Raw genomic sequence first — 25215 nt, 5'->3', positions numbered from 1 at the left:
CTGTCAGTGTGCAGTGCAGTTCATGTGCAGTCAGAATTAATTCTTAACAAAAATTCAAAAATGTTTTTATAGAACTTCTTGTTTTAAAAACCCCTTCTCATTTTCTTGGTAAACAGTTTATGTCATGACTCAATTATGCTCTTCAAAAAGTTCTATTCACAGTGGAATGGACGATGAGAGGAATGAATTTCTCTTTGGAAAAAAGCAATATTTTCTCTTTTGAAGACTACTTCCTCTTTATCTTTGATGAAATAATTATTTTAATCCATTAAGCAATTTACATAAAATTGCTATCAACTCATAAGTTAGGGTGGATATTAGCTCCATGTTTTGATGAAATGCAAAATTGTTAAAAATGGTGCAAAATTAATTTTGCTCCGCAAGGATATGTAAGTCTATTCTGGTCTGTTTTGATGATTTTCATGCAAAACTTTATCCAAGCCCGTGAAAAAAACAAAATGGCTTGAAATTATTTTAATGGCTTCATACTATATTTGACCCTTCTCCATTTAAAGTTGCTAAGTGCAAAACTGCTTTTCACTCTGTAATAAACATTTTTTCTTAATTTTTTGCTTCAAAGAATACTGATAATATATTTCTTACGTCCTAGTGTTTTTCCTTCAGCCAAGGACTGCAGGGATACTTAAGGCTGGCACCTGATGAGTTGTCGTTTTTAAGCAATAATTATTCCTTTATGCCGTAATGTCTGATTTGGGCAGAGGTGAATCACACCAACTTTGGTCATTTGAGAGACGCATGAAGGAATGGCAGTCAGAGTACTCTTCTCATGCCATAGACAAGGCTTGAATTTCCCTTTTTAAAATAATTTGTTCCGTCCTCCTAAAATTTTTTCATATAATTATATAATTCTGGTGACATTAACTTTTTCTGTGAGTTGTACCATAAAAATTATATAGACAACATACAATAATAGAAAACACCTAAAGAAGAAAATTGAGAATTTCACTATCAGTTGGGTCAAAGTTCAAATTTGATTTACAACATCAAAGTGCTATTAATGTGACCATGGGCTGATGTTCTCTGCTTTCAAACTCCAATAAGATTATTTTTTCATTTGCATCGGCCTCTTAATTTATTCAGTTGTACCTAACATGGTTTCTGATTTTTTTGATAGAATGAATTTTGTCTAAAAATGAATTTTCATGATGAGATTATGTACTGAAATCATCAGATTTATAATATGAAAATTTAAGATTCAAATAGACACAAAAATTGTCCTCTAATAATGGAATATTGCTTATACATGTTACTTGGGGCAGACGCGAGCATCAAGTTGGAGGATGTGGGTGGTCTATCGTCGAGTCTTGTCCCCTTTATACTCCCCCCTCATATAAAAATAACTACTGATTAATGTGTGTTGGTGGCCCAATTTATCATATTTGTGTAAACTATTCAAAGTAATTTTATTTTATTTTTCCTCTTTTGTTGATTATGTATTGCTCTGTGATTCTACAGAAACCTTCCTCTATTAGTCCCTAAATGCTATTTTTCAATCGACCATTTGCCTCATGTCTTGAATTATATTATGTGTCTTCTAGCCTCTTGTTATACATAGTGAGATTATAACTAATATTACTTACGCTGATTTTATTCAGGCTCAAAAATAATCTTTGGACTTTGGTCAAGCTCATCAAAAATGTTAGTTCACTGATCTTGTTACTTTCCAAGTAAAGCTCTTGAATGTGTGGCAATTTATCCACTTCTAGTGTAGATATCGCTTTAATATTATTTCTATCCAAAATAAGATTTCTAATATTTGATGTTTCTGTAAGACCTAGAAATATAAATGATATCAGTTTTTAAACATTTTTGTCTGAAAATATTTGGAAATATCTATTACTTCATGGAATTTCCAATTAATATATTTCCCGTAATCTAATGCTTATTTCCCTGTACAATAAGGTGGGACATAAAATATGAAAGTGTCAGAATCGAATTGTGTTTGCAGGGAAAAGTTGCTATTTGTCACCCTGATTACAAAGAAAAAAATCGGTTAAATACCATATATTCCCGTTGCACATCTCAATCGAAATTTCAAAAAAATCATGTAAAATATGACTTTTTACTGATTAAAAAAATGGGTTATGTCGTCTGTATCAAAATCGTGAAATGGCCTCTTCCTACAGTCCTTTGTCTAAAAATATAAATTATTTTCTTTCTTCCCTATTTCAGGGGAAGGATAGAGGTTGACTATTCTTGATAGAAATTTTGAAAAATGGTAAAAAAAGTTAATGCATTTGGGATAGTGTCTTGATTAGTTGCAGTCATTGTGTTGCATTCAAAATTGGTATGTGACCTAGTCTAAAGGTCCTTCGCCTTACAGAAATATATGTATAATTCCCCATACAGTAATTCCTCAACCTTTGAACAAGATGTGTTCCGAGGCCTAGTTCATAAGTAGAACTTGTTCAGAGTTGAAAAATCTAATCAAGGCTTTGAAAAGTGTAGTTATCCTGCAACATGCATCTCTGAATTACAATTTTATGTTATCCCATTAAAGTCACGAACTGATATAGCTGTGCGTGCGACGCAGCTGGAGCTGAAAAAATGTCGCTGCCAGCAAGAAGATAACGAGTGAAATGCTGAAAATGTCCTTACTTTACAATAGTTAAATGGATACTTCTAATAAATAGTTACTTTAAAAAAGTTCTCTATGAAATTGTCAGATGTTGCAAAAACAAAAAGAGAGGAACCAAAGAGTGTCAGCAAAGGGCTCCATTTTGATAAAATGCCGTGAAGTCCCCGTTCCCAGCCATCGGCTGTGTTTAATTCAACAGAACTGTTACATTAGACCCACACTCAAGGTTTTCCTGCAACAAGTTATCTAATAACGCTGTCTAATGCGTCGCAGTGAGTCATCGGAATTACTGCTCGGCATTGACACGTAACAAGTGCGTGAACTTGTATTTCCGCTCTTCCGCGGCCGCGTTAAATTTCTTTCCGCACATTTTTAATTCATGATATCTAATTCTTGAGGTGAGAAAGCGCCTCATTCTAAATATTTCAGGATTGATACTTGGAAATCGAAGAGAGAGGCTGTGATAAATTTAACGGCAAATTCTGGCGGAGATATCACTACATTGCGCGATATTACGCGTATGCGTTATGCGTGAGACTAAACGAGCCAATTGACCGGAATTGACAGGAATCGTAATGAGAGAGAGAGAGCAAATGAACGTCGGCAGCGTTAAACAATGAAGGTTTAGGCTTTGATAGATTATGACTCCTTAGATGGGTTTTTTCGCTAATCCACCTAAAATTGCAAAAACGCAAAATTTCGTTTTTATTTACCAATTTCGCATTATTTCGTGTTATTTCATGTTATTTCGCGATATCGCGTCTCGTGAAATTCACAGACCTCTACTGATAAGTTGAGGAGAGACCTCAGTACCTCCAGTCATATCTGACCTTACCACTGCAGAAATTCAATTTGATTACAGTAGTTTACATTCATCTCAAACAAGTAATTCTTTCATGATTGTTCCTCCACAGACGATGCTGAAACATCAAATATAAGTTAACAAAATATGCACTCAGTATGAATTTTCATGCGTTCAGGGCGTGGAAGGGGTAGAGGTGAGCTGGGAGAGCATGCGAGCGGCCTGCTGCTCTTCTATTTGCCACGCCACTTGGGCAGTGGAATATATTCTTTGTGGATATGCATTCAAATTTGGCATTTTGTGGCTAAATGGTGGCAGATACTTCAAGATGCATGAAATTTTCCTTAAAGGGCAATAACTCAGTAAAATCTGTAGGGAATAACCATAAAATATTAAATTCTTTGATTTGTGATCCTCCCTCCCTTAAGTGGCGGAAGAGAGAGGGTAAGGGGTTCACCTAGAGGTCTCCAATTTTTGGACTTCATATTAGATCAGTTCCACAACTTTTGTTCATTGGGCCAGATAGGCCCTTCCCATTATTTTCATAGATTATATTTTCACCAGAAGTAGGATATATTGTAACACATTCAATGCCTAAGTCTGCCCAATTGCTCTCCTCACTCAAGGAAAGCAGAAACCAGAATAGAAATTACTTAACTGAAACAATTAAAATGTATCTTTTGCATGTAGAAAAAAAATTTGATCCATTCCGTCAACATTTGCAAAGGAAAAAAATAAATAGAGGCACTCACAGTGTGGCCAAAAATACCCATGTACCCACAGTGGCGCAGACTCCATGGGGCTTGAGGGGGCCCGCGCCCCCTCAAAAATTCGTTATGGGTGTGAGGAAAAAATGTGTCAGGCTTGCTGATTTTCACCAGTGTGTCCAGATATCTATCCGTTATCAGGGCTCTAATGTTGATCATATGACTCTAATAAAATGCTTAAAAAACTTAAAACTCACAATGTATAATATTTTCCGGGGCAAGATCCCCGGTTTGGGCCCCCCCAATATTTTTTTTGTAAGTCGGCACCCCTGTGTACCCATATTTTCTTGGACAAAGAGCTGCACACTTCATGGAGGGAAATACAGACTGTAATGTCCGTCATTTTTATTTTGATGATAAATGCACCCTCTTGCATAAAAGAAAGGGTTTTATATGTAATATATTATTATATATATGAAGACCAGTAGAAAAGGCTGTATATGTACCAATTTTTAAAAAATGTGAAGGCAAAATCCCATAAAAATTCATTTTTAATATTTTTACCAAATTTCGATCATGATGAGTCAGAGAAAGATATTGTCTGATTTCAAAATATTTTTTCTTTATAATAAGGTTAGCTGGTAGCAATTTTCCATGATATGTACTGTGATTCCATTTAGACACTACTTTTTTTTGCTCACTCTACTATGCATCGTTTTGCCTTTTTCTATGTTCTAATTTTTCCATTTCCCCTGTCTACCTTATACTCGTATATGAATATACTCATTATTTTAATAATATATGCCTTTTAATGTAACATTAATCAGATTAAACTTACCTTTAATGGAAGGCAAATAATTATTTTGTAAGAAAACTGTATGAAGTTTTGGAATAAGGTGTAGACGTAAGTTAGATAAAGACTGGATATCATTATGATCCAAATGTAATATCTGTAAATTTGGAAACTTTCCAGGAATCTCAACCTCATTGTTGTGTGGTAATCCAATTTTGTCATTCTTAAGATCATTCTCTGTCCAGATACATGCCACTTTGTTATGCGATAGAGACAATACTTCTAGTTTGGGTAGATTATGGATTCCCCAAAAGCTGATTAAGCTATTATAGCTTAGGTCCAAGCTTTTCAAATTGGGAAGGATGGTAGAAGATAAGTTTACCTGCCAAAGAAATAAATAAAATAGTTATTTCTTTTACCTTTGGAGGTTGTTATGTCGTCTAAAGAATTCAGGTCAGAAGTTAGTCAAGAAGTCAGGGATGAGGTTTGAGTTGGAAATTGGTGGAGGGCCTAGTCTGTCAAGTCATGACATAACCCAGATAGCACATTATATATTATAGCCTTGGTTATTACCTCTACATCACCAAGATAAGATGGTAAAAATGGGAAACTTTACCTGGTAGCAGGTAACTTAGATGGAAAAAAAATTGGGTAAGAGACGGGTAAAATCCAGCATATGTCATGGTATTATAATTTTCCCTGACCAACTGCAGCACTACCTGCGGATCATCTAAAGTCATGCCTTTCGATTTCTTGTTGCTAAACGAAGGTCTTGAATTATGGCACAAAGAGTGATATGTACCGATGAAAACGCAATATCAATGGAGGACTTATGTCGCCAGTATTTATTCCTAGGCTTTGAATGTATAAAACTTAAATCGTAATGGCAAAATAAAATTTTTTACTGCTTTGATTGAGCAAGTTTATTAAACTCTCACAACATTAGCTGTGAGCCACTAAAAATTCTGATATAGTAAGAAGAGTTTCTCGAACCAGAGGAGAACCAAAATCTTGATGAATACATGAAAATCCTATGGTATGGTGGTGATGAAATGTCTACTTCTTCCTCTTCACCTGCTTGTAATGAGCACAAATGCATTTGCAATAATACTTCTCCCTTCAGCCACAATTGTGGAATGAACGAATCCCTTATAGTTGCAGCATTAAAATATAAGTCAAGAAATCAACTGACTTGGAAAGAAAAATGCACCTCTGATGCTGCATGTACAATTCACACAATATGCATTGTGAGCCTCCAAAAATTCTTGTAGGTTTGGGAGAATTCCTCCCACTAAAAAAGAGCTTAAAAATGCCATACAGAGACTGAAATGAAATATGAAAATACTCTGATACTGATGTGACAGTCTACTTCAGACACTAGGCGAACGATGCGAGGTTATGGCTGAACATTCTCACGTTTCCTGTGATTCTTGTGATTTTCTCTCTACCCCACCTCCCCCATTGATCTGAGTAAATGAGGTACAAAGTCTTGGTAAGCAGGAAAGGGGGAAAAAATCATGCAGGGTCATTTACCCTAAATATTTTTATTTAAAGCCCTCCTTGTAGTAGAGAAAAACCATGTTAAATTTATAGATTAATAAGTTGTGGTTTTTTAACTTCCAAGTTTCCTCGATAATGTAATCAAATAACAAGTAGCAATGATGTAATCAGTATGCATCCTTATCAGGTGCACTTTAATCTACCTAGTGCAACAAAGGAAAGGGATCATATACTTTTCCAAAAATCACTGTTAAATTTGATGAATTTGATAGATATGAAAATATAATTTTCATAAAATAATTTAGATGTATCTAGCCTTGAACTACTAGGGAAAGGAGGAATTTGAAAGCCAATCCAAATGAGAACTAAATATCCAAAGCAGACTTTTATGGCTTACTTAGGCTGCAACTTAACAAAGAGAATTTGATGCATATTAATCGGGCTTAGCTCAGCCTGGTAAACCTGGCCTAGTCAGGTTTACCCCTTTTGGTTACCACCCTCTGAAAAGTTGGTTTTGAAAATTGTATTTTCTAATTGAATTGACCTATTGGTTATTTCTTGCTCTCAGTGCCAGTTCAGTACCAATCTCCCATGCTGGAATTCTAAGGCATTGGCATATTGCATAATGACCATGAGCGGCCTAGGTAATTAGTGAGAACCAACAGGTTATGACGAAAAAAGTCCTTTGCCCCTTTCAGCAAAAATTTTAAGCTTCAATATCTTGTTACCATAATTTGAAAATTTTGCTAGATATGTAGAAACACATCTTGTTATAACATAAAAACAGATCACATTCCAGAAAAATACAAATACCATGTATACAAACATTGTCAGAATAAGCTATTTAAAAAAGAATCTGGTGAAAAAGGACCAGAGACTAATTGTATTTAAATATAAACTGGTGAGATGGAATAACTTGCTACAGGAAGAACTGAAGTCATGGTACTGTGGAGAAGGATAAAGAAAGAGAAAGGATACAAAAGAGAAAGAATTGATGATGAAGGTTGCTACTTAAGCCTGAATCACACGATCATATTTTGCATCACGCTTAGTGATTACTTCAGCAATTGCTTTAGGGACTGAATAAATGATCGCTCAAGGCATCATTTTCTTGAATTACATGATCATTATTTGTCACTTGTTTGCTAAACTTCAATGTTTAAATATTCTTGTTCCATCGATAATGGGCTATGACTCTGTGTCTATATTCCCATGCATTCTGATTGGCTATAAGTTGATGTCAGCAATGGCTTCAGTGACAAAATGCTGCGTGCTGAGACGTGGAAAAAGTGAGGGGAAGGCCCTTCACTGTAGTCGTCACCGACAATGATCATGTGATTCAGGCTTTACTTGCAGACAGATAATCAGATGTATAAAATATATTTTTATTCCATTTTAGTCCCTCGTTTTACTGTCTCAATTGTCTGTTGCAAAGCAAAGTTTTGTCTTTGCCTAGCTCAATTGATTGACATTACTGTTATCTATTCCAGCTTTTGTTTCATTTAAGTGCTTCCTATCTTGCTTTGGCTATACATAGAATGAGGGGTATCAAAATAGTATCCTAGGCAAAAATGCCTTTGGCAAAAATATCTATATCATGATGACCTGAACTCCTTGGGAAAAGTAACTGATGTAAGTGGTCATATTTCAAGTTTTAACTTTTTCTGTAATGCTAGTCATAGCTTTCGTAGCATATCTAAGTTTGTTCCAAAATGGGAAAACTGCTCATTAAGGGGAGGAATCGTCTGCAAGAATGAAAATAACAGTAAACCATTTGAGGCTGATGGATAATGTGATAGTAGCTCAGAAGTGGTGACCCACTCAGTGGGAGTGTGAGATGATATCAGCTTATCTGCCAATGGTTTTAGCCCTTCTATTTTTTACATTGATAGCGGGAAAGTTGGCTAAAATGTCACTCTATCAACTGTTTAAAAAATTGTTCAATAATCAATTATAAGACAAAAACAATAAGATCTAAAAAAAACACAAAAAATTACTAGAGTTAATAAATGATTAAATTCTAATGATATTCCTTGATTTTTTGTGACTCAAAAAATCTTTTCAAGGAGTTTCAGTAAAAAATCAAACTACTCAAATTTTTCAGATGCTTATGTATAATTAAATGCAAAGTACCAATTTCAGGCAGCATTGGCTGAGAGTAAGCTGTGTAATATTTTTTGTATCTTCCATTTGATACTTTCTTAGTAAGTAGTCTTGGTCCAAACTGCTTCCAAAAATAAGGTTGGCCTCATATACATCTCCTTTATTCACACAATGGCCATTTACTATCTGGAAAACAAAATATGTTTTAGCAAGTCAGAAAATCTCATGGTACCCTGAACTTGAGCTGGCAGAGCATCGCAGACTTTTTAACTTTTGTGACTCAAACTACCATTCCTCAAATTAATAAAAATTAGTCGCAAAAATGCAAATGTAGTTATGAAATATGTGCTTAATTTTTTCTCTCACTCTACTTTTGATTGTCATTTGAGTGATAAGTTGATTGTAAGTTTATTTTATAGTAAAGAATCAGTTAAATTAAATGTTTTTGCAATTTTCTACTCAAAATTGTGCTTTATAATTTGGATGCACTGTGCATTAGGGCGGCCTTTTTTCAGTATTGAGAAAAGTTATGTTTTCCTAGTCTCAAAATGATCCAAATGAGGTTAATTTTCACGTACTAATATTTGGTTACTTTAAAATATCAGGAACCCATGGCCCAAGGGCTCTAAGTACTGAGGACCTTCAATTGAGATTTTTAGGGATATGCATGTGTTCCCCTCCAACAACTATTTGCAGAAATTTTCATGGATAATGTTAAAAAATTACTCAGTGTAGCTGTAAAATTAACTATGTCATCAATAGTTATTATGCCCCCATTTCTTGTGGGGGTTTTTCTACATGAGGTTCACCTCTCATACCTCATCTGAAACAACCTTATCAAATTCCTCCCTAACTTACTCCTCCCTTCTTCTGTTATAATGGACTATGTTGTATAACTGTGTATATTAGGTATATCATCAAAGATATAAAGAAGGCACAACTTAATTTTCCAATTATATTCTGTTTGCATCCATATTTATATTGCTATTTTTTCTATTCTACAGTCATTCTTATGTATACATAATATTATATGTAAAACTATTTGTTTGCTATTTTCCATCCAACCTCAGTAATATATTCACTACGTATTCTGCCCCTACAAAATAGGAATGTCTTAAGTATAGTTTTGCCAATAGAATCTGATAGAAGGCTCTCAGTATGCATTTAATTATTCTGTTTAACCACTCACCTCAACTGATGGTATATAAAACACAATAAACTTCATGAAGTTACTGTCTTTCACAATTTTATTTGAAGAAAGATCCAGGATTTTTAATTCTTTGCAGTATTTCAAGGAATTCAAGGCATCATATGATTCAAAATAATTATAATATGCATAAAGTTCTGAAAGAGAAGGGCATGCTTCTGTTCCAGATAGGTTAGTTAGTTGGTTGACAGAAATGTTGAGAATCTGTCAAAAATAATGGAACAAAACTAAAAACTATTGTTTTAGTAAATTGGCTACTATTTTCAGAAATTTATAGTTAAATCTTTATATCACCTTTAGTGAGGGTAGGGAGGCCTTCGTTAGTAAGAAGATGCTGTTAAGGTAGTTGCTGCTTAGATCCAACTTTACCAAATTTTTAAAATGATTGAGTGTTTCATCAATACTTTGAAGAATGTTATTGGACAGTGAAAGTTCTTCGAGGAGTGTAGATTGTTTTAAAAATTCTATGTTCATAAGGAAATTATTATTCAAATTGGCCCATTTCAGTTGTTTCAGTTCTTCATGGCACTCAACTGAATGAATGCCTCTATTTCTCCAGTAAACACATACTGGGTGATCATTGCATTCAGCTGTGATTGTGTCTATACCCCCAACCATATTACACAACTGATCACACTTCCAATGTGTTGTTAGTGTTTTGTCGCCTTTCATATCTTGCAAATCTAAATTCTTGATTGGTCCCACATCTTTCCATGTCTTGACAACTCTTAAATTGCTTGCTGTTGGATGTCCATTGAGTTGATGCAATTGGGGTAAATGGTCTTTGGCAAATATTGCCATATGATCAAAGCTCATGGTATCAGAAATAGGGTTAAAAGAAATTTCCAGTTGCTGTAAACTGAATGCAGTCCTTTTTAATGTTCTTAGAATTGGGGTGAATCTTCCTAAGTTGTTCCATGATAAATCTAATATTTGTAAACTTTGCAGCACCTGTGGGAAAATGTACTTATCAATATTGGCAATGTGGAAATAAAATTTTTCCAAAATTAAAACTGCTATATTGAAACTAATGCAGTGATTTATCTCAGTTGGTGTTCAATCGGAAATTTTAATTTTTCATACCGATCTAGTAGTTAGTTTATTTAGCCTCTGCAATTACATATTATGTACATTTCACATACATATATAGTACCTACATATACTTACATGGTCTAGCTTGTTGGTGGTCATGAATATATTTTTAGAATTGACCATTACCTTCATTTTACCCTTATCAATACTGTTTTGGCTAAAATTAGTGACAGTTGTGGATGATCAGCTTTTCATCTTACAAATTTGAATTGACTCAACCTTAATATTTGGAGATAGCTGTGGGACATTTATTTAAGTTCTTACTAATTGATGACGTTGTGCACATTCACCTGCACAGAGCCCTTGCCTCTGTTCATTGGGCAAGTGAGCATAACATCATTATGGACCTGAGCGACATGGCAGTCACGGTACAGATTGCTCACCGGTTTAGTGAGTGAGGAAATATTTGCTCTCTTCCGATCATCTTATAGTCAAAGAGAGAAAAAAAAGTCACAACTATTAGATAGATCAGAATGCAGAGTAGCAATCTTGGTGCTGAGGGTGAAATAGATGAAATCAAAAGCATTAATATTAATTCAATGTTCCTTTGATCTGTTGTTTGTAAGGACACCAAGGAATTGGAGATGCCATAGTCAGGCTAGCTAGGTAGCATAGCATAATATAGCTAATCCTGAGACAACATTGCATAATATTGAAACTATCTACAGACCCCCAGAAAAACTGAAAATAAGTAGATTGTTGAGGGTCAACGACTACCTGGGCCTGAGCAATTTGGATGTACATCAAACACCCAGCCAATGCATAGATGTCTACGTTTGGGGGATCAGTATATACAATTGAGACCAGACTAAAAGAATACTAACATTCCATCAGGCTGTAAAAATGTCAGTAGTTGCAGAACATAGCCTTACTAGGGACCACAGCATTGCATTCTACAGTAACGTTCTATTTACTTCACATATCCAATTTACACATAAATACAGGGTGGGGCAGCATAACTTCCTATTTTGTAATGCGCGGCATTCGGTCAGTTGGTGTCATAGCAGAGCGCTTGTGGTATTTTTTGACAGGCAGTGCTATCAAGTTTTATCGAAGCACAGTTCAGTCGCCATCATGCGTTGGAATAGTGAGGAGCGTGCATTTTCCATTGAGGCCTACTTTTCAACCCAGCAGGATTGTTACAGGAATTCTTTTTCCCACGGCTAAATGGGTTGGACTTGGGGGACATTTGGTTCCAACAAGACGGTGGAACAGCACACACTGCAAGAGTATCGATGGCTGTTTTGAGGGAACAGTTCCCAGAACACCTTATCTCAACCAGGGGCGATTTCCAGTGGCTAGCCTGATCTCCCGATTTGTGTCCTTGTGATTTTTTTCTATGGGTTTTTCTGAAATCCCATGTTTATGTGAACCATTCAAGGACCCTACAAGATTTAAAGGACAAGTATCCAGGAAGAAATTGCCAACATAACCCCTGCTATGCTTGAAAAGGTCAGAACGAACACTAGAAATTGGTATATGTACTCAATGTATCAAGAATGGAGGACGTCGCCTACATGATTTGATATTCAAGACTATTTAAAACAAAACTTTAGGCATGCACCTACATTGTAAAAACCAAATAAAAATTTTCTGATTCATACAATGTGTTTTATTAAGTTTAAAAAAAAGGAAGTTATGCTGCCCCACCCTGTATTAAACACATCAAATTAACAGATAAATATTAAACACAATTCCTGTGTTATCCCCATTGAGAAAATTGGGGGTGACAACACATACTGCCAATTCACTAATTTAGTTATCGCAAATTGCAAACGCACTTGTCTAGGAAAGGTACGCAAGACAAAGACCGAGAGCGACGACATGTTTTATTACTTCACAAATTAATTTACACTGATTTCCAACGTAATTTACAAATATATACTACCTGCAAAACTTCAAGAGCAACTACGCATACAGCCGAATGCCACTATTTTCATTATGTACAACAATCCCGTATTCTTTTTTCCGTGTCCTCAACAAGAATTGTCCATTGTTTGACTCCATCATTTTCTCCCATCATCATAGGAAGATTGTTACACTACCACATCAAACTGTTTAGCTGAGCTTCTGGCAACTGGTGTTAACTGGCAAAGGTGGTTTATGAGATTCGGATGCAAATAAATACAAACAGAGATGTAAGATTTTACCTCAGTCAAGCCCTGACCATAGTCATTTAGAAAATCAGGGTAAGAGAAAATTACAAGAATAAACCTTGTAAAAGCAGCCAATCCAATCCATTGCTACTCTTGGGAATAATATATAAGTGGAACAAACCTACAATCTGGCATTATGTCTGTGATAACAGTGACAGTGTAGTTCATCAAAACATTGGAGTTAAATATTCTGCATTGGCTGTCATATCATAAATATTTCATGTATTTGATTCTATGGTAAAGCACCAAATTCTATATATTTCCTATATAGCAATAAAATAGGTTAATTTTAGAGGCTTATATATTAAATCAATATCAATATATTAAAATCGATGATAAATTTCTTGGTGATTTGGGCTGGATCCACTGTATTTGGAAAAGAAACTGTTACATACTTAACCCTTTCCGCGCGGCTGGACGTGAATTCACATCCAGCGATTCCTAGCTAATGGTGGCCCGACGTGAATTCACGTCCCATACCCGGCGGCTTTAATAGCGGCACCACTGCGTCCAAGTCGTTCGTAGGGGCTCTTGCGGGCTCACAGCCGTCAGTTACACTCCTACCATCGCTTGGGGAAGGTCAGTTCTTCTTGCTGGGGTGAATATTACGGTCGAAGACGCTTTCACTTGGAGGTACGTAAACATTTTTTTTCCTTGTTCTATTTCATTTTCTGTTGTAAATATGCGTGATTTGCCTTTTATTTACCTAATTGTGTGTTGATATATGTGTTATAGATATGTATTTTGATAACTAGGTTTATGTTTTTCAAGTTAAAAGAAAATGAAAATTTTCAGTTAATTTTTTTTTTTAACTTTTACGGCGATAAATTGTCGTTATCCAAAATATTCTTCGAATATTCCTCACTAACTAGCGATGAAATATGGCGATGAAGCATTGAATGCATTTTTTTTATCATTTATTGTGCATAGATCCTATTTTTATTTTAAACACCCATGTACCGTGTATTCATTATTTCTTCTTATTACTCCCTGCACAAGATACTGCAGCAGCAAATAATCGATTGCAGAATTCAGAAGCTGTAAATATCCCGATCCTGTGCTTTGATCTTCTTTGTTTCCTTCGTCTCCCTTCAATTTGGGTGAGTCAATGAGTAATTATGTTATACTTTTTACTTCGAAATATTTTTTTGCGAAACGTAGCTATTTTCTATTTTAGCTCAAGAAACATTTTCATTTATTTTATTTTTCAAATGACACTTATGCGCTCCTAAATTTTTATATTTAATCCTCGGACCAGTGCATTACAAATTCATGCATAAATTGTAAATTTTTCTTCGTAAACTCGTTCCCATTACTAGTAAGTATAAGCATATAATGCCTTCATTACTGAAGGATGAAAGTGCTGTTGCTGTTATTTGTGATTAACCTTTTCCCTACCGTACACGTATATATACGTGTGGACGTTTCCTGACCCGGGAGACCACGGGCGTATATATACGTGTGAGATTTTCCCGGTCAAGAAAACGAAACCCGTATATATACGTTTTCGAGCTCTCCCCCTTTCAGGACGGTCGTGGGTTTAGGTCTCGGGACCCAACGCTTCGGGGTTTAGGATTAACCCTCCGAATCCGGGAGCAGGTACCCGGACCCTTCGTCTTTTATAACCTCTCTCAGCGGTAAGGGACAGCGGTCATACAATTGTTTATAGAGTCAATTTTCAAAATAAATATTTGTTCATTTCTCAAGAAATATACACTAAGAATTGAATTGATTGTCTTTTGAGCAGCGTTTACAATTTTTAAACGAAATTCTACGACAAATATTAACTTATATCTCGAGTTATGTATAAACATCAACATGGAAATTGTTGCTGCGTTAAATGCTTTGATAATGGCCTTAGAACTTCGTTTAAAATTTGACAATGCTCAGAAAAAAATGAGGAATTATATTCAATGTCTGTAATTTACGTGCAAGCAACGATCATCCATTTGCTAAATACATATAAGCAATACATAAGTTGACCGCGAACCAATGCCGCAGGTATGGTCGTAAACCCGGAAAGGAGGGAGCACAACTACTCTTGGAGTCCGAGATAATATGGAGTCCCACCGTGGAGGGGTCGAAAAAGGTTCAGCGAGACCCTTCTTAACGAATGCCCTCCAAAAATGCTCCGTACCACGAGAAAGAAGAGTCTCTTGGGGAGCGGTACAGCAGTCAAGCTAAGACGAAAACTCCGCGGTCTCGAAAGGGTTAATTACCACTATCATAATGTTGGAAACAAATAAAAGACACGATATCAAAGAAAATTTTGTATTCTTGTTAAAATTTTGCGGTCCTCGCTTGCTGCGTAACAAAATATCTTTTTTCATTGTGAATGACAATAACTTTGTGTTCTTGGTATCTGCATAATCAGGAAATCAAGAAAAATAATTATCTGTGGAAGTGTTTTCATTCCCGTTAGAGATTTGGCTGTTCAGGAAAGGATGTTTTGAAAGTTGGAGTTGAAGTGATCGCTAGCAATATCTTTAGTAGTCTTCGACATTTCACTCTTTTCAGATACCTTTCACTCTCTCCGCATATTCTTTTGTTTGATCAATTGCCGGGGTGCCGCGCGACCTTCTTGGCCCTGCTTTGGGAAGTTTCGTAGACACAAAGAGGGTTTATTGCCACGTGAAAAGCATTAGGGATGAGGGTGTTGGGGCGGAAGAACCCTCAAGCAGGATGGCGTCAGAGGATATTTTCTTATTATGAAGCAGAGTTCAATGGTCTACCGACTGGCTCGGGGATTCCCTCTGATAATATTTCGGAATGCATTTCATCTCCCGGCGGTAAATAGCTCTGCCCATGCTCTGTGTAAAACGGGACGGCCGCTGGTCTCCGGGTACCTGCAGGTCCGACCCTTATAATCCTCCGCAGGCAAACACCCTACCCCGGCCTATGACAATGGGAGTGGAGTAGATTTGAGTTATTCTTCGGCATTTAATAGCATAGCGATACAAGCTAAATGTTTTCTAATAAATGCTATACATACCATATTTAGAAAGTGTTTTTAAAATTATGGAAAACGACACCAAACTCGCCATAGTTTTTTTTATAAATAAACAAACATCATTTTGCTATTTTCGCTAATTTATTCATTCATCATTGAACCAATATGTTACTAAAATCAGGTCTTCCTTTTTTTAATCGAGATCTTATAAATAGTGGAAAATTATATTATTATCCAAAATGTTTTTTTAGTCCATAAAAGTATGCCATCATACTATGCTTTCATTTATCATGTTTCAGAATGGTTAAAACTCGGAGAGGAAAAAAAAGAGGTGTGGAGCAATCCAGCCTTAGGGAGAGTCCTCAACCCTCGACTTCTCAAGTCAGTCCCCCGCGTACTCCTGATCCTCAGGATATTACGGAGGACATTCCTCCACCGAAGTCGAGGAGAATGGCAGCTTCGGGAGTAATAACCTCCACGGAGGAACTCCGGAGGCTGCTGACACTGTTGTGAATAAGCTAATGGAGGGTCACCTTGATGCTGGCCATTCATTATTTATGGATAATTATTACAACAGTGTCAATTTGGCCCACCAACTACTGGAGCGGAAGACCTATTGTACCGGAACTTTGAGAACTAACAGGAAGAGTAATCCTCCCCAAATTAATTCAAAAAAATTAAAGAAGGGGGAAGTTGTGAATGCCTACACTGATGACAGTGTCTGCGTCATGAAGTGGAAAGACAAGAGAGAAGTACCTACTGATGATCAGTTCGCAGTATAGCGGCGAAATGATCGATGTCCCCCGCCGAAGGGGAGGGGGAACCATTCCCAAACCTGAGGCAATTGCAAGATACAACGAGGCGATGGGGGGCATTGATCATACTGATCAGATGATGTCCTATTATCCAATTGAGCGAAAAACTCTCAAGTGGTACAAGAAGTTGGGCATTCACATCTTCCACCTTCTCCTCCTCAATAGCTATTATTTGAATAAGAAATTACATCCCAGATATTCATTTTATGACTTTCGGCTTTCGGTAATCAAATCTTAACTTTCACCTGCTTTCACTCGCCCTTCCCCATCAGTCCCTTCCAGAGGCGTAGGCTTATCAAGGCATTTCCCTCACATCCTTCCAATTGACGAAAAAAGCAAGAGAAACAGAACGGTGCAAAGAAGGTGCCGGGAATGCCAGAAGGGGATAAGAAAAGACACAACGTTCTTTTGCCCTGCTTGCGAGGGACACCCTCCCCTCGGCGTCGACACATGTTTCATGGCTTTCCATGAAAATATGCGATTGTAAATATTTGTACATAATAATTTCAATGATGGAAACTGTATTTTTATATTTGTGTATAATTAATATGTTTTCTTGCTCTGCAGTCTGATGAAGTTGTAATTTCTGTTCTATTTTTACGTTTTTGAATTTGTAAATAGTATTGTAAAAGGATTTTGTGTTTATTTGGAATTTGTGCGATTGCATTTTGTGTATATTATTTATATGTTTAGCGCTATGTAAAAATAAATTATTCTTGTTTTAAAAGTTTTTTTCATTTATAAATCCTGCTAGAAACTGTGTTAGTTCTTTCTGCAAAATTTCGTAACGAAATTTAAAAAAATTTAGATTCAAATGTCAAAATAGCATACAACATATTTCATTCTATTATTTCACAGAACAGAAGAACGAGTGCGGGAAAGAGCTATTTAGCCGTTGTAGTTTTAGCAGATTGCGTTTTTAGCAGAAAAATATCAGCATTTGCAAAATAATTACAAAATTGATAAATTATGACTCTATGGAATTTTAAACAAAAATAAAAATAAGACTTCATATTGCATTACTATATTTGAAAGGCTTTGCATTTTTTCCCAGCAAAAGGGGTAGCTAAAAACTTAGGAGAGATATAAGGTAGTAAAGGGGCGTTGATACTACCCTGCACAACTCAGAGCGGCCTCAAGCGTATGGCTGAGGACGTGAATTCACGTCCATTGAAAAAATTTAAATTTTTAGCATTAAAAAAATTTTTTTTTTTAATTCCTGAAGAATAATTGTTTCTTAGGTGCAGTATTACTGAAAAACCCAAAAAAATGCATTCAGTCAGGGAAAAGCCATACAAAAAATAGCCTCAGCGTTGAAAGGGTTAATACATTGTGCACCAAGCACAATAAACTGCTCAGCCATGTGCAATAATTAAATAGGCATGGAATGTACCAATATGTAAAATTCCTGCTGTAAATTACTTACTACCATATCTGCTACTGTACACATATTATTGTGGCTAGCATCTAAGTCCACCAAATTAGGAAAACTTTCTAAGCCACTCATTGAAGTCAGCTTGTTGAAAGACAAATCTATGGCATTAATATTTGGCAGCAGGGGAAGTTTTTCAATAGATCCTATGCCTTGTCCTGGTAGGGAGAGTTTTGTCACATTATTCCATATGTTTTCTGGGACCTTTTTCTTAAGGCCACTCCCATCCAATGTAATTGTCGAGTCATGCACTTTGCATTTTTTTTCTGGGAATTGTTGCTTCAAATTCTGGCTTTGTAAACCTCTGGTAGGATTACTGTCCTAAAAATAATAGAAAAATATTTCTTGTTAGATAGACCAAAATTTGGTTTCACAATTTTCATAAATGTTATGTAATACGAGCGTGATGCACCCTCTCCCAGCGGGCTACCCCCACTCTTTTTAATGCAGGTCCACAGAGGGATAGACGCGTTTCTAATTTTAAAATGTAGAAAAAAAAAGCAGGGTCTTATGTACAAATTTAATTGGAATGTTCATGTACAAATTGAGGTCAGAGGACCTCTTTAAACACAACATTGGAAGTAGGTAATTACACTATCCTCTGTTAATACTTGTTTAGCGTTTTCCTTAATATTTACAAAAATATTTTGAAAAGATCTTACCCTAGAGAATGCTACATAAAGTTGGCCATGAGAGAATACAGGGTCAGGCAGGAATAAGCCAGCTCTTTGCAAAGTCTGACCCTGAGCCTTGGTAATAGTCATCGCATAGGAAACCTTAATGGGAAATTTTCTGCGAGTCAAATTAAAAGGCATGGTGGGATCCAAAGGTGTTAACTGTATTCTTGGAATGAGGACAATCTTGCCGGAATCGATTAATTTTTTTAAATCGATTATTATTATTATTATTTTTTAGTTTTTAAAAACCAATTTTAGGAAACAATAGCAATATTTAGGAAGTAAGATATGCCGTCGCATGTTCTCTGATAAATTCTGTGCATTTTGGTAACTCATTGGTAGAGTTTGGTTGCATATAAGTTGAGAAAAAGGTATCTATACTGCTATCTTTATGCTTAGAAGGCTGGCTCCATTTCTATCTCTTTCTACCCTCAAACTTATATACCATGCTAATGCTCATGCACATATATCTTATGGTATTATGTTCTGGGGAGTTTCATTTTTCTCTACAAAAGCAAGCATTAAAAGCTATGGTTTAAGTGCCTTAGAGAACTCCTGGTAAACCGATCTTTTTGGACCTAAAAATATTAACACTTCCTTCCATTTTTATCTTGAACTGTGCCACTTTTGTTAAAGTGCATCCTGAGCATTTTCCAAGGAATCATGAATGGCATGACTACCACACTCGCTCAAAAGGTGACGTTCACCTTGAAAGTCACCATCTATCTCTAGCTCTCAAGGGACCTCATCACACTCCATCTATTATTTTTAATAAACTTCCGTCTGAATTTAAAAGTTGTCCCCCATCCCTATTCAAAGTTAAATTACGATTTTTTTTATCAGGTAAAGCCTATTATGATATTAGCGACTATTTAAATGAATTTATGTAATTTGTATTATTATAATTTATCTATTCACTTTGATTTTTGTGACGAAACCATGCAATGTACATTGCCAGTTCGGTAAATAAAAATTATTATTATTTCATCTATTGATTTTCAATTTTATCAACGAATAGTTTTTCTCTGTCTAAAGTATCGGCCGATTGGTTGATGACCAACCAATGTACATATTCAACATTAAGGCAATATTTTAGTGATTATGCACTTATTAATTATGAATATAGAACATGGCCATTCTTTATTATCAACAGCTTGTATTTTAAAGGCATCTTGATATTGGCAAAGTTTATCTGGGTTAACTAAAGAGGGGCAAAAAAATTGTTATGTGATTTGCCCACTTCATAAATTAATTGAAAGCTAATTTTGACAGTGTCAGCTAAACTTGTCTGATATAAAAATAAAAATATTATTTTATTGATTGATCTAATATCACTAAAATAATGTAATCTTTTATTTTATTTTTCAATTTCTCTTCACAGATAATATTTACTTCAAGATTGCTCCATAAAATGTCCACGATGAGTCACTAAATGTTTGCTTTTTATCCTTGGGATTAAGAAATACTAAGTTTTTGTGTAGTAAGTAGTGGTAATTCCTAGGTTTTATTGGATTATTAATTTTATTTTCTTAATCCTTGGTTTTTATATAGTTTTGCCAGATTCCCTGAGTGGTGGCCACCCTCCATTTAGGATTGGTTTTATTAGATCAATTCCTCTCCAGTCAGTGGTTCAGAATACTGGGAACAATTAGAATTAAATTATGTACTAAAAGTAAGCATTACCAGAAATATGATTACTTTTAATAGATTACTGAAAATAACTTATATAGTCACTGTCAATATTAGCACCTATAAAGTTTGTTTAGTATTCAGATTGTAGGGTAACTGCATTTGTGAAGGTAATTCATAATAAAGCCAAACTCTTTCATACTTTCTTTTGATCAATAATAATCATAATCTTACTTCATAGATGTACTCATATTCAATTATAAATGCAGGGATTACATTATCAGGATTTTTGACTTTGAATGTTTTGCAGCATCCTGGACATTGTTTCTTTTGATGTCTCAGGTATCCTCCTTCACCATTTCTGCAAAAATGTAATTTTATATGTTTTTAGTGGAATAGTTCTAAGAAGAAATTAGGTCATAATTTCTTCTATTAGAGTGTGAATTTTTGCATTTAGTTACCTGGCCAAAAGATTTTCAGGGTGAGACTTAACTATTAAAATAGTCCTCTGTACTCCTTTGTATATGATGTTATGACTGAGAGTTAAATCATATTTTTTCTTTACTTCTTCCAACCAATTTCCATCCGATATTCCTAAACAATTGGTGACATCTGGAGATTCCTTGAAGAGCAAGTGTTTTGAAAACTCATTTTCTAGTGCATTACCATTACCAGAAAATTTAAAGTGGTCATTATCATTTAGGTTTATTCAATTTGCTCTAATACACCAAGACTCTACTTTCCTGAGTGATAGTTGCTAGTATTTTATGAATTATTAAAGAAATCTTTACAAGAAAAAGCATCCCTTTATTTTGGCAATTCACTCACCTTACAGTAAAAAAACCCACTCTCTAAAATGGACACTAGCCACCTGTATTCATCTTTTGGTCTATTTTCACCCTGCATAATGTAGTATTTGTTTGGTTTTTTTCTCTTGGAGCTCATATTCAGAAATGATTGCATGCTACGAAAAGATTTGTTAAATATTGCTGTCACGTCATTAATCTTAATCGAAGATATTTTTAGGGCACTGAAAGAGAATTATTTAATTCATTATTTGTAACTCAATAATGTGAGATTTTAAATATCAGAACATCCATACAGGCCTGACTTTGTTGCTCATAACTTTGGTATCTGTTGTTATACTTTGCTAATGATATGTGCCTAGGAGAACTGAATGTTTTGATGCTGATGATGGATTGTTATGTGTACCATTGCTTGGCCAAGAAAGCTGGGAAATTCATGTTAACAATTTTATCAATGAAATGCATTAAGTATGGCGAATTCTCCCAGTGTATGAATTCTAATCTAAATGGTTGTAAATTTATACCACAGCTCACTGAATGGTGATGTGATGCTCCACTTTTTCATGTTTTCTGTGAAAGGATAAATGATCTGTTGGGTAAAGAACCTCAAACAAATATATCTTGAATGGTCCTATCATCTGTCATTTTCTATTAACTGTTCTCATCTGTTGGTAGTCTCGTCCATTTTCCGAACATACGTGGTCGCGTGGGGTGTCTCTGACACTTCCTTCCTTTCTTCCTTCAATTTCTTTCAAACAGTATATATTACTGAACTAGTTCACATCTCGACGTATCCTTTGTTTATTTAGGCATGGCTATACAATATATTTCAAACCATAAATTCAACTTTTATTTAAAAAAATATTTTTGAATACCCTATTTTCCAGTAGGCAGTTCCAGTTCCTCCGGAAAAATTGCCAATTTTTTTTGTTTCAGCCAAAGAACACAGTTGAAATGTTGAGATATAAATTCCTCTATTTTTTCAATCCTCTGGAGATCGTGTTCAATATTGATCTAATTTTACTGTATGGAAAAGATAAGGATCGAGTTATCTCACGAGGAAAACTTCTTTGTAATTTTGAATGTGGGTTCGAATACCTAAGTGTAACAAATGCACTGATGTCAGCAGTGTTTGGCAAATGAAAAAAATGGCCATGGACCATCTCCTGATGTTTCTGTTTGTATGATAGGTGCTGCCTATTTTGTGTACTGTGGCTACACCTCCTTAGAAATAGCTGTGTGGATTGTTGGCAAAAGAATTACATTCTTTGACTATTTTGCGACGCAGGAAACTAGAGCTTTTTTCTTCCTAAACCAGAATAAGCTGCTATTTTCTTCTTTCTCTTACATATACAACTTACAGTGCTAAATCCCTTTTATTTTTTACAAACTGTTCCCGCAACCGTCAAATTATTGCTTAGAATTTCATCTGCTTGCGGAATATTACTGAACCAGCAGTTCAAATTATGTTCCTCCTGTTTCTGATTACAGAAGAAAAAATTCGCTTTACCACCTCTTTTGGACTGTTATCTACAACAAATGGACCCTCTGGTTGCCACCCTGAGTAGGTACATCTCAAAGTTCAAATGTAATCGAATTTGCCAATACAAAAATTTTGATGCTATATTTTGGAGGGTTGGAAGGTATTGCCTATATGAACATCTTCTTTGAAAAGGAATCCATTGCACATCAGCTTTTTCTCATGGCCCAATTCTATAATGTTGCCTCATGTTGTCGAAACAAAGAGATAAAGAGGAAAAGAGAAATATGTTATGACTCATGGAGGAATAGCATATTTCCACTCCTAATCCACTGTGGCTCCAAAATAATAAAAAATTCTGTTACTCAGTTTTACTTGTCCTGGCCTAAAGTAAAATACTATTCAGGAAGTCTAAGTCTTCCCTGTCTGATTCACTATCTCTTTTACGAGAATAATTTTCAGTGACTTTCTCTACCTGAATATTAGTGCAATTTAAAATTCTCTTCACCATTCTTTCAATGAACATCATACGAAAACAAACCATTCGTATTTTGAATCCAATATTTTTTGCCAGTAAGTCCACTCCTCTCAGTAACATTGCTACACTTTTATGTTCTTATGTTTGGTCTTGATCCCTGCATATTCCACATTATAACTCCAAACTTCCCAATGTACATTAGGTCCCTTCCCTTTTACACAAGTTCAACATCTCTGCACTGTTGTTCAGTGTGTCATGCGCCCATCTTCTTTTTCATCAGAATTTTCATCGGAATCAGTCTTCTCCCCTCAAAGATTCATTCAAAAGACAAAGGCTCTTTCTTTAACACTAGAGGTAGTTGACATCTAGTATGAATTGAAAACGATGAATGTAAGTATTATAAGGCCAATCATTAATGGTAAATTCACAGAAACACGTAAATAATGATTTTTGTGAATAAGTACTGCACTAACGTAATTGAACGAAGTCTTAAAAAAATCACTTCTAAAACATCACATTTTCTACAAAGGTTGACGTCAGAAACAAATAATTCCTCCTCCAAATTTTCAATCAAAAATCAAAGCTTTTTCCTTTTTTCAGAAAGTGCAGGAATCCATAGAGTACTGAATGAACGTGGTGCAAGTATTACATGATCGATTTTTCGTGGCTCACTTCAAGAAACATCACTGTAACATTATTAGAAATTATGTACTAACTTTCTATTTGTTGACATGAACTTAGGCAAAAAAATCTATCAATACATAAATATTTATTGATGTAAACGTAAAAAGACAATTTTCATGATCAGTTTCAGAAAGAGTAGCTATCAAATCTGATGAAAATGGATGAAAAACATTCAAGGCGACTATAAATACTAGGCGGCAAACCGTAATGAGAACGGTTGCGTGGAGTGTCTAGCACACCCCACTCTGCAGAGCTTTGACACAAGTAATTTTTCATAAAAACTTACATTGATTTAATAATCATATTTTACATGTATCCTCCGAAAGGTTAAAAAATCATCTAGAGGAGGTAACAGATCATCACAATTTCAAGAAAAAATAGCGCTTGTATAAGGCCACGCGACCACTGCCGGGTTAATAACAATTGGTAGTGGTTATACCAATTTCGTGTTGTGAGTGGTAGCCTAAATCATCAAGAAACTGCAGGAGCCCATGGGCTATAGAATAAAATTTTGGTTATAAAGTTCTTAATTATGGATGTATGGGCAACCAAATGTGGATTCTGCTGTAGAAATTATCTCTGTCTATCTGTTTTGTAGAAATACTTTATTATTTTTAAGTTTTTACCTGAAAATATCTTTGCAAAAAAAAGCATCCATCAACTCTCTGAATCCAGGGGCTTCATGATTTTTGGGTGTAATTTTCTTTAAAAATATATTTCCAACTCCCTGCAGCTCCAAGCAGTTTTTTTCCACTCCTACCTATTTGACAAATTTCAAATAATGTTATTGACACTGTAAAAATATGTAATTTAAGTTCAGAATCACATACTTAATGCTTCTCAGTTTTCAAATCATGTAAGTCTACGCTAATAGTGGCATACCAAACTTTTAATCATATTTTGTTGCGTTTGGTTTTTACTAATTAACAGTGGTGTCATGGTGCCGGAATGCATCAGAATGCTGTTCTAGCCCTGGAAAAAAAAGACATAATAGTCAAAACTGATATCAATTCTGGTGCCTCAAAATTTCTAAAATGGCTCGTGACCAAAACAAGAATTTTTGTGATAAAATGCAAATAATAACTTGTAATAAAAAAACACAAGTAATATTTCACCTGTAAAAAAAGTTCAGGAAAGTGTGTTCCGGCACTGCTAATTTTGCCATTACACCACTGCTAATTAATGTCAACTTTTATTGCACAGGATATAATATGCATTCACAAGGACGAATGTACAGTCAGATTTACTTTTAGCAAAACATTTTAATACTTCCATATTAATTTAGGCTTGTGTGTCAATTTTTTA

The 25215-nt window shown here is 35.2% G+C and overlaps 1 protein-coding gene across 3 annotated transcripts in view; it reads right to left on the bottom strand.

Annotated features, from left to right (window-relative positions):
* Positions 1 to 25215, bottom strand: part of LOC124157307 (leucine-rich repeat-containing protein 9-like) — a 31630-nt gene that overhangs the window by 1575 nt on the left and 4840 nt on the right. For 2 of the 3 annotated variants that reach the window (XM_046531927.1, XM_046531928.1), the window contains 10 exons: positions 24537 to 24670; positions 21291 to 21492; positions 20924 to 21084; positions 20697 to 20823; positions 18151 to 18477; positions 10006 to 10662; positions 9694 to 9915; positions 8535 to 8690; positions 4947 to 5283; positions 1602 to 1795 (listed from right to left, as the gene is read on the bottom strand). In XM_046531927.1, coding sequence (XP_046387883.1) covers positions 1602 to 1795; positions 4947 to 5283; positions 8535 to 8690; positions 9694 to 9915; positions 10006 to 10662; positions 18151 to 18477; positions 20697 to 20823; positions 20924 to 21084; positions 21291 to 21492; positions 24537 to 24670 — 2517 coding nt within the window. The remainder of the gene's footprint in view (positions 1 to 1601; positions 1796 to 4946; positions 5284 to 8534; positions 8691 to 9693; positions 9916 to 10005; positions 10663 to 18150; positions 18478 to 20696; positions 20824 to 20923; positions 21085 to 21290; positions 21493 to 24536; positions 24671 to 25215) is intronic. The other variant, XM_046531929.1, reaches the window with a different exon arrangement.

The sequence above is a fragment of the Ischnura elegans genome, chromosome 4 (assembly GCF_921293095.1).
Source record: "Ischnura elegans chromosome 4, ioIscEleg1.1, whole genome shotgun sequence".
NCBI classification, from domain to species: Eukaryota; Metazoa; Arthropoda; class Insecta; order Odonata; family Coenagrionidae; genus Ischnura; species Ischnura elegans.
Note: the sequence above shows the minus strand (reverse complement) of the source record. Positions and strands in the feature narration are given on the sequence as shown.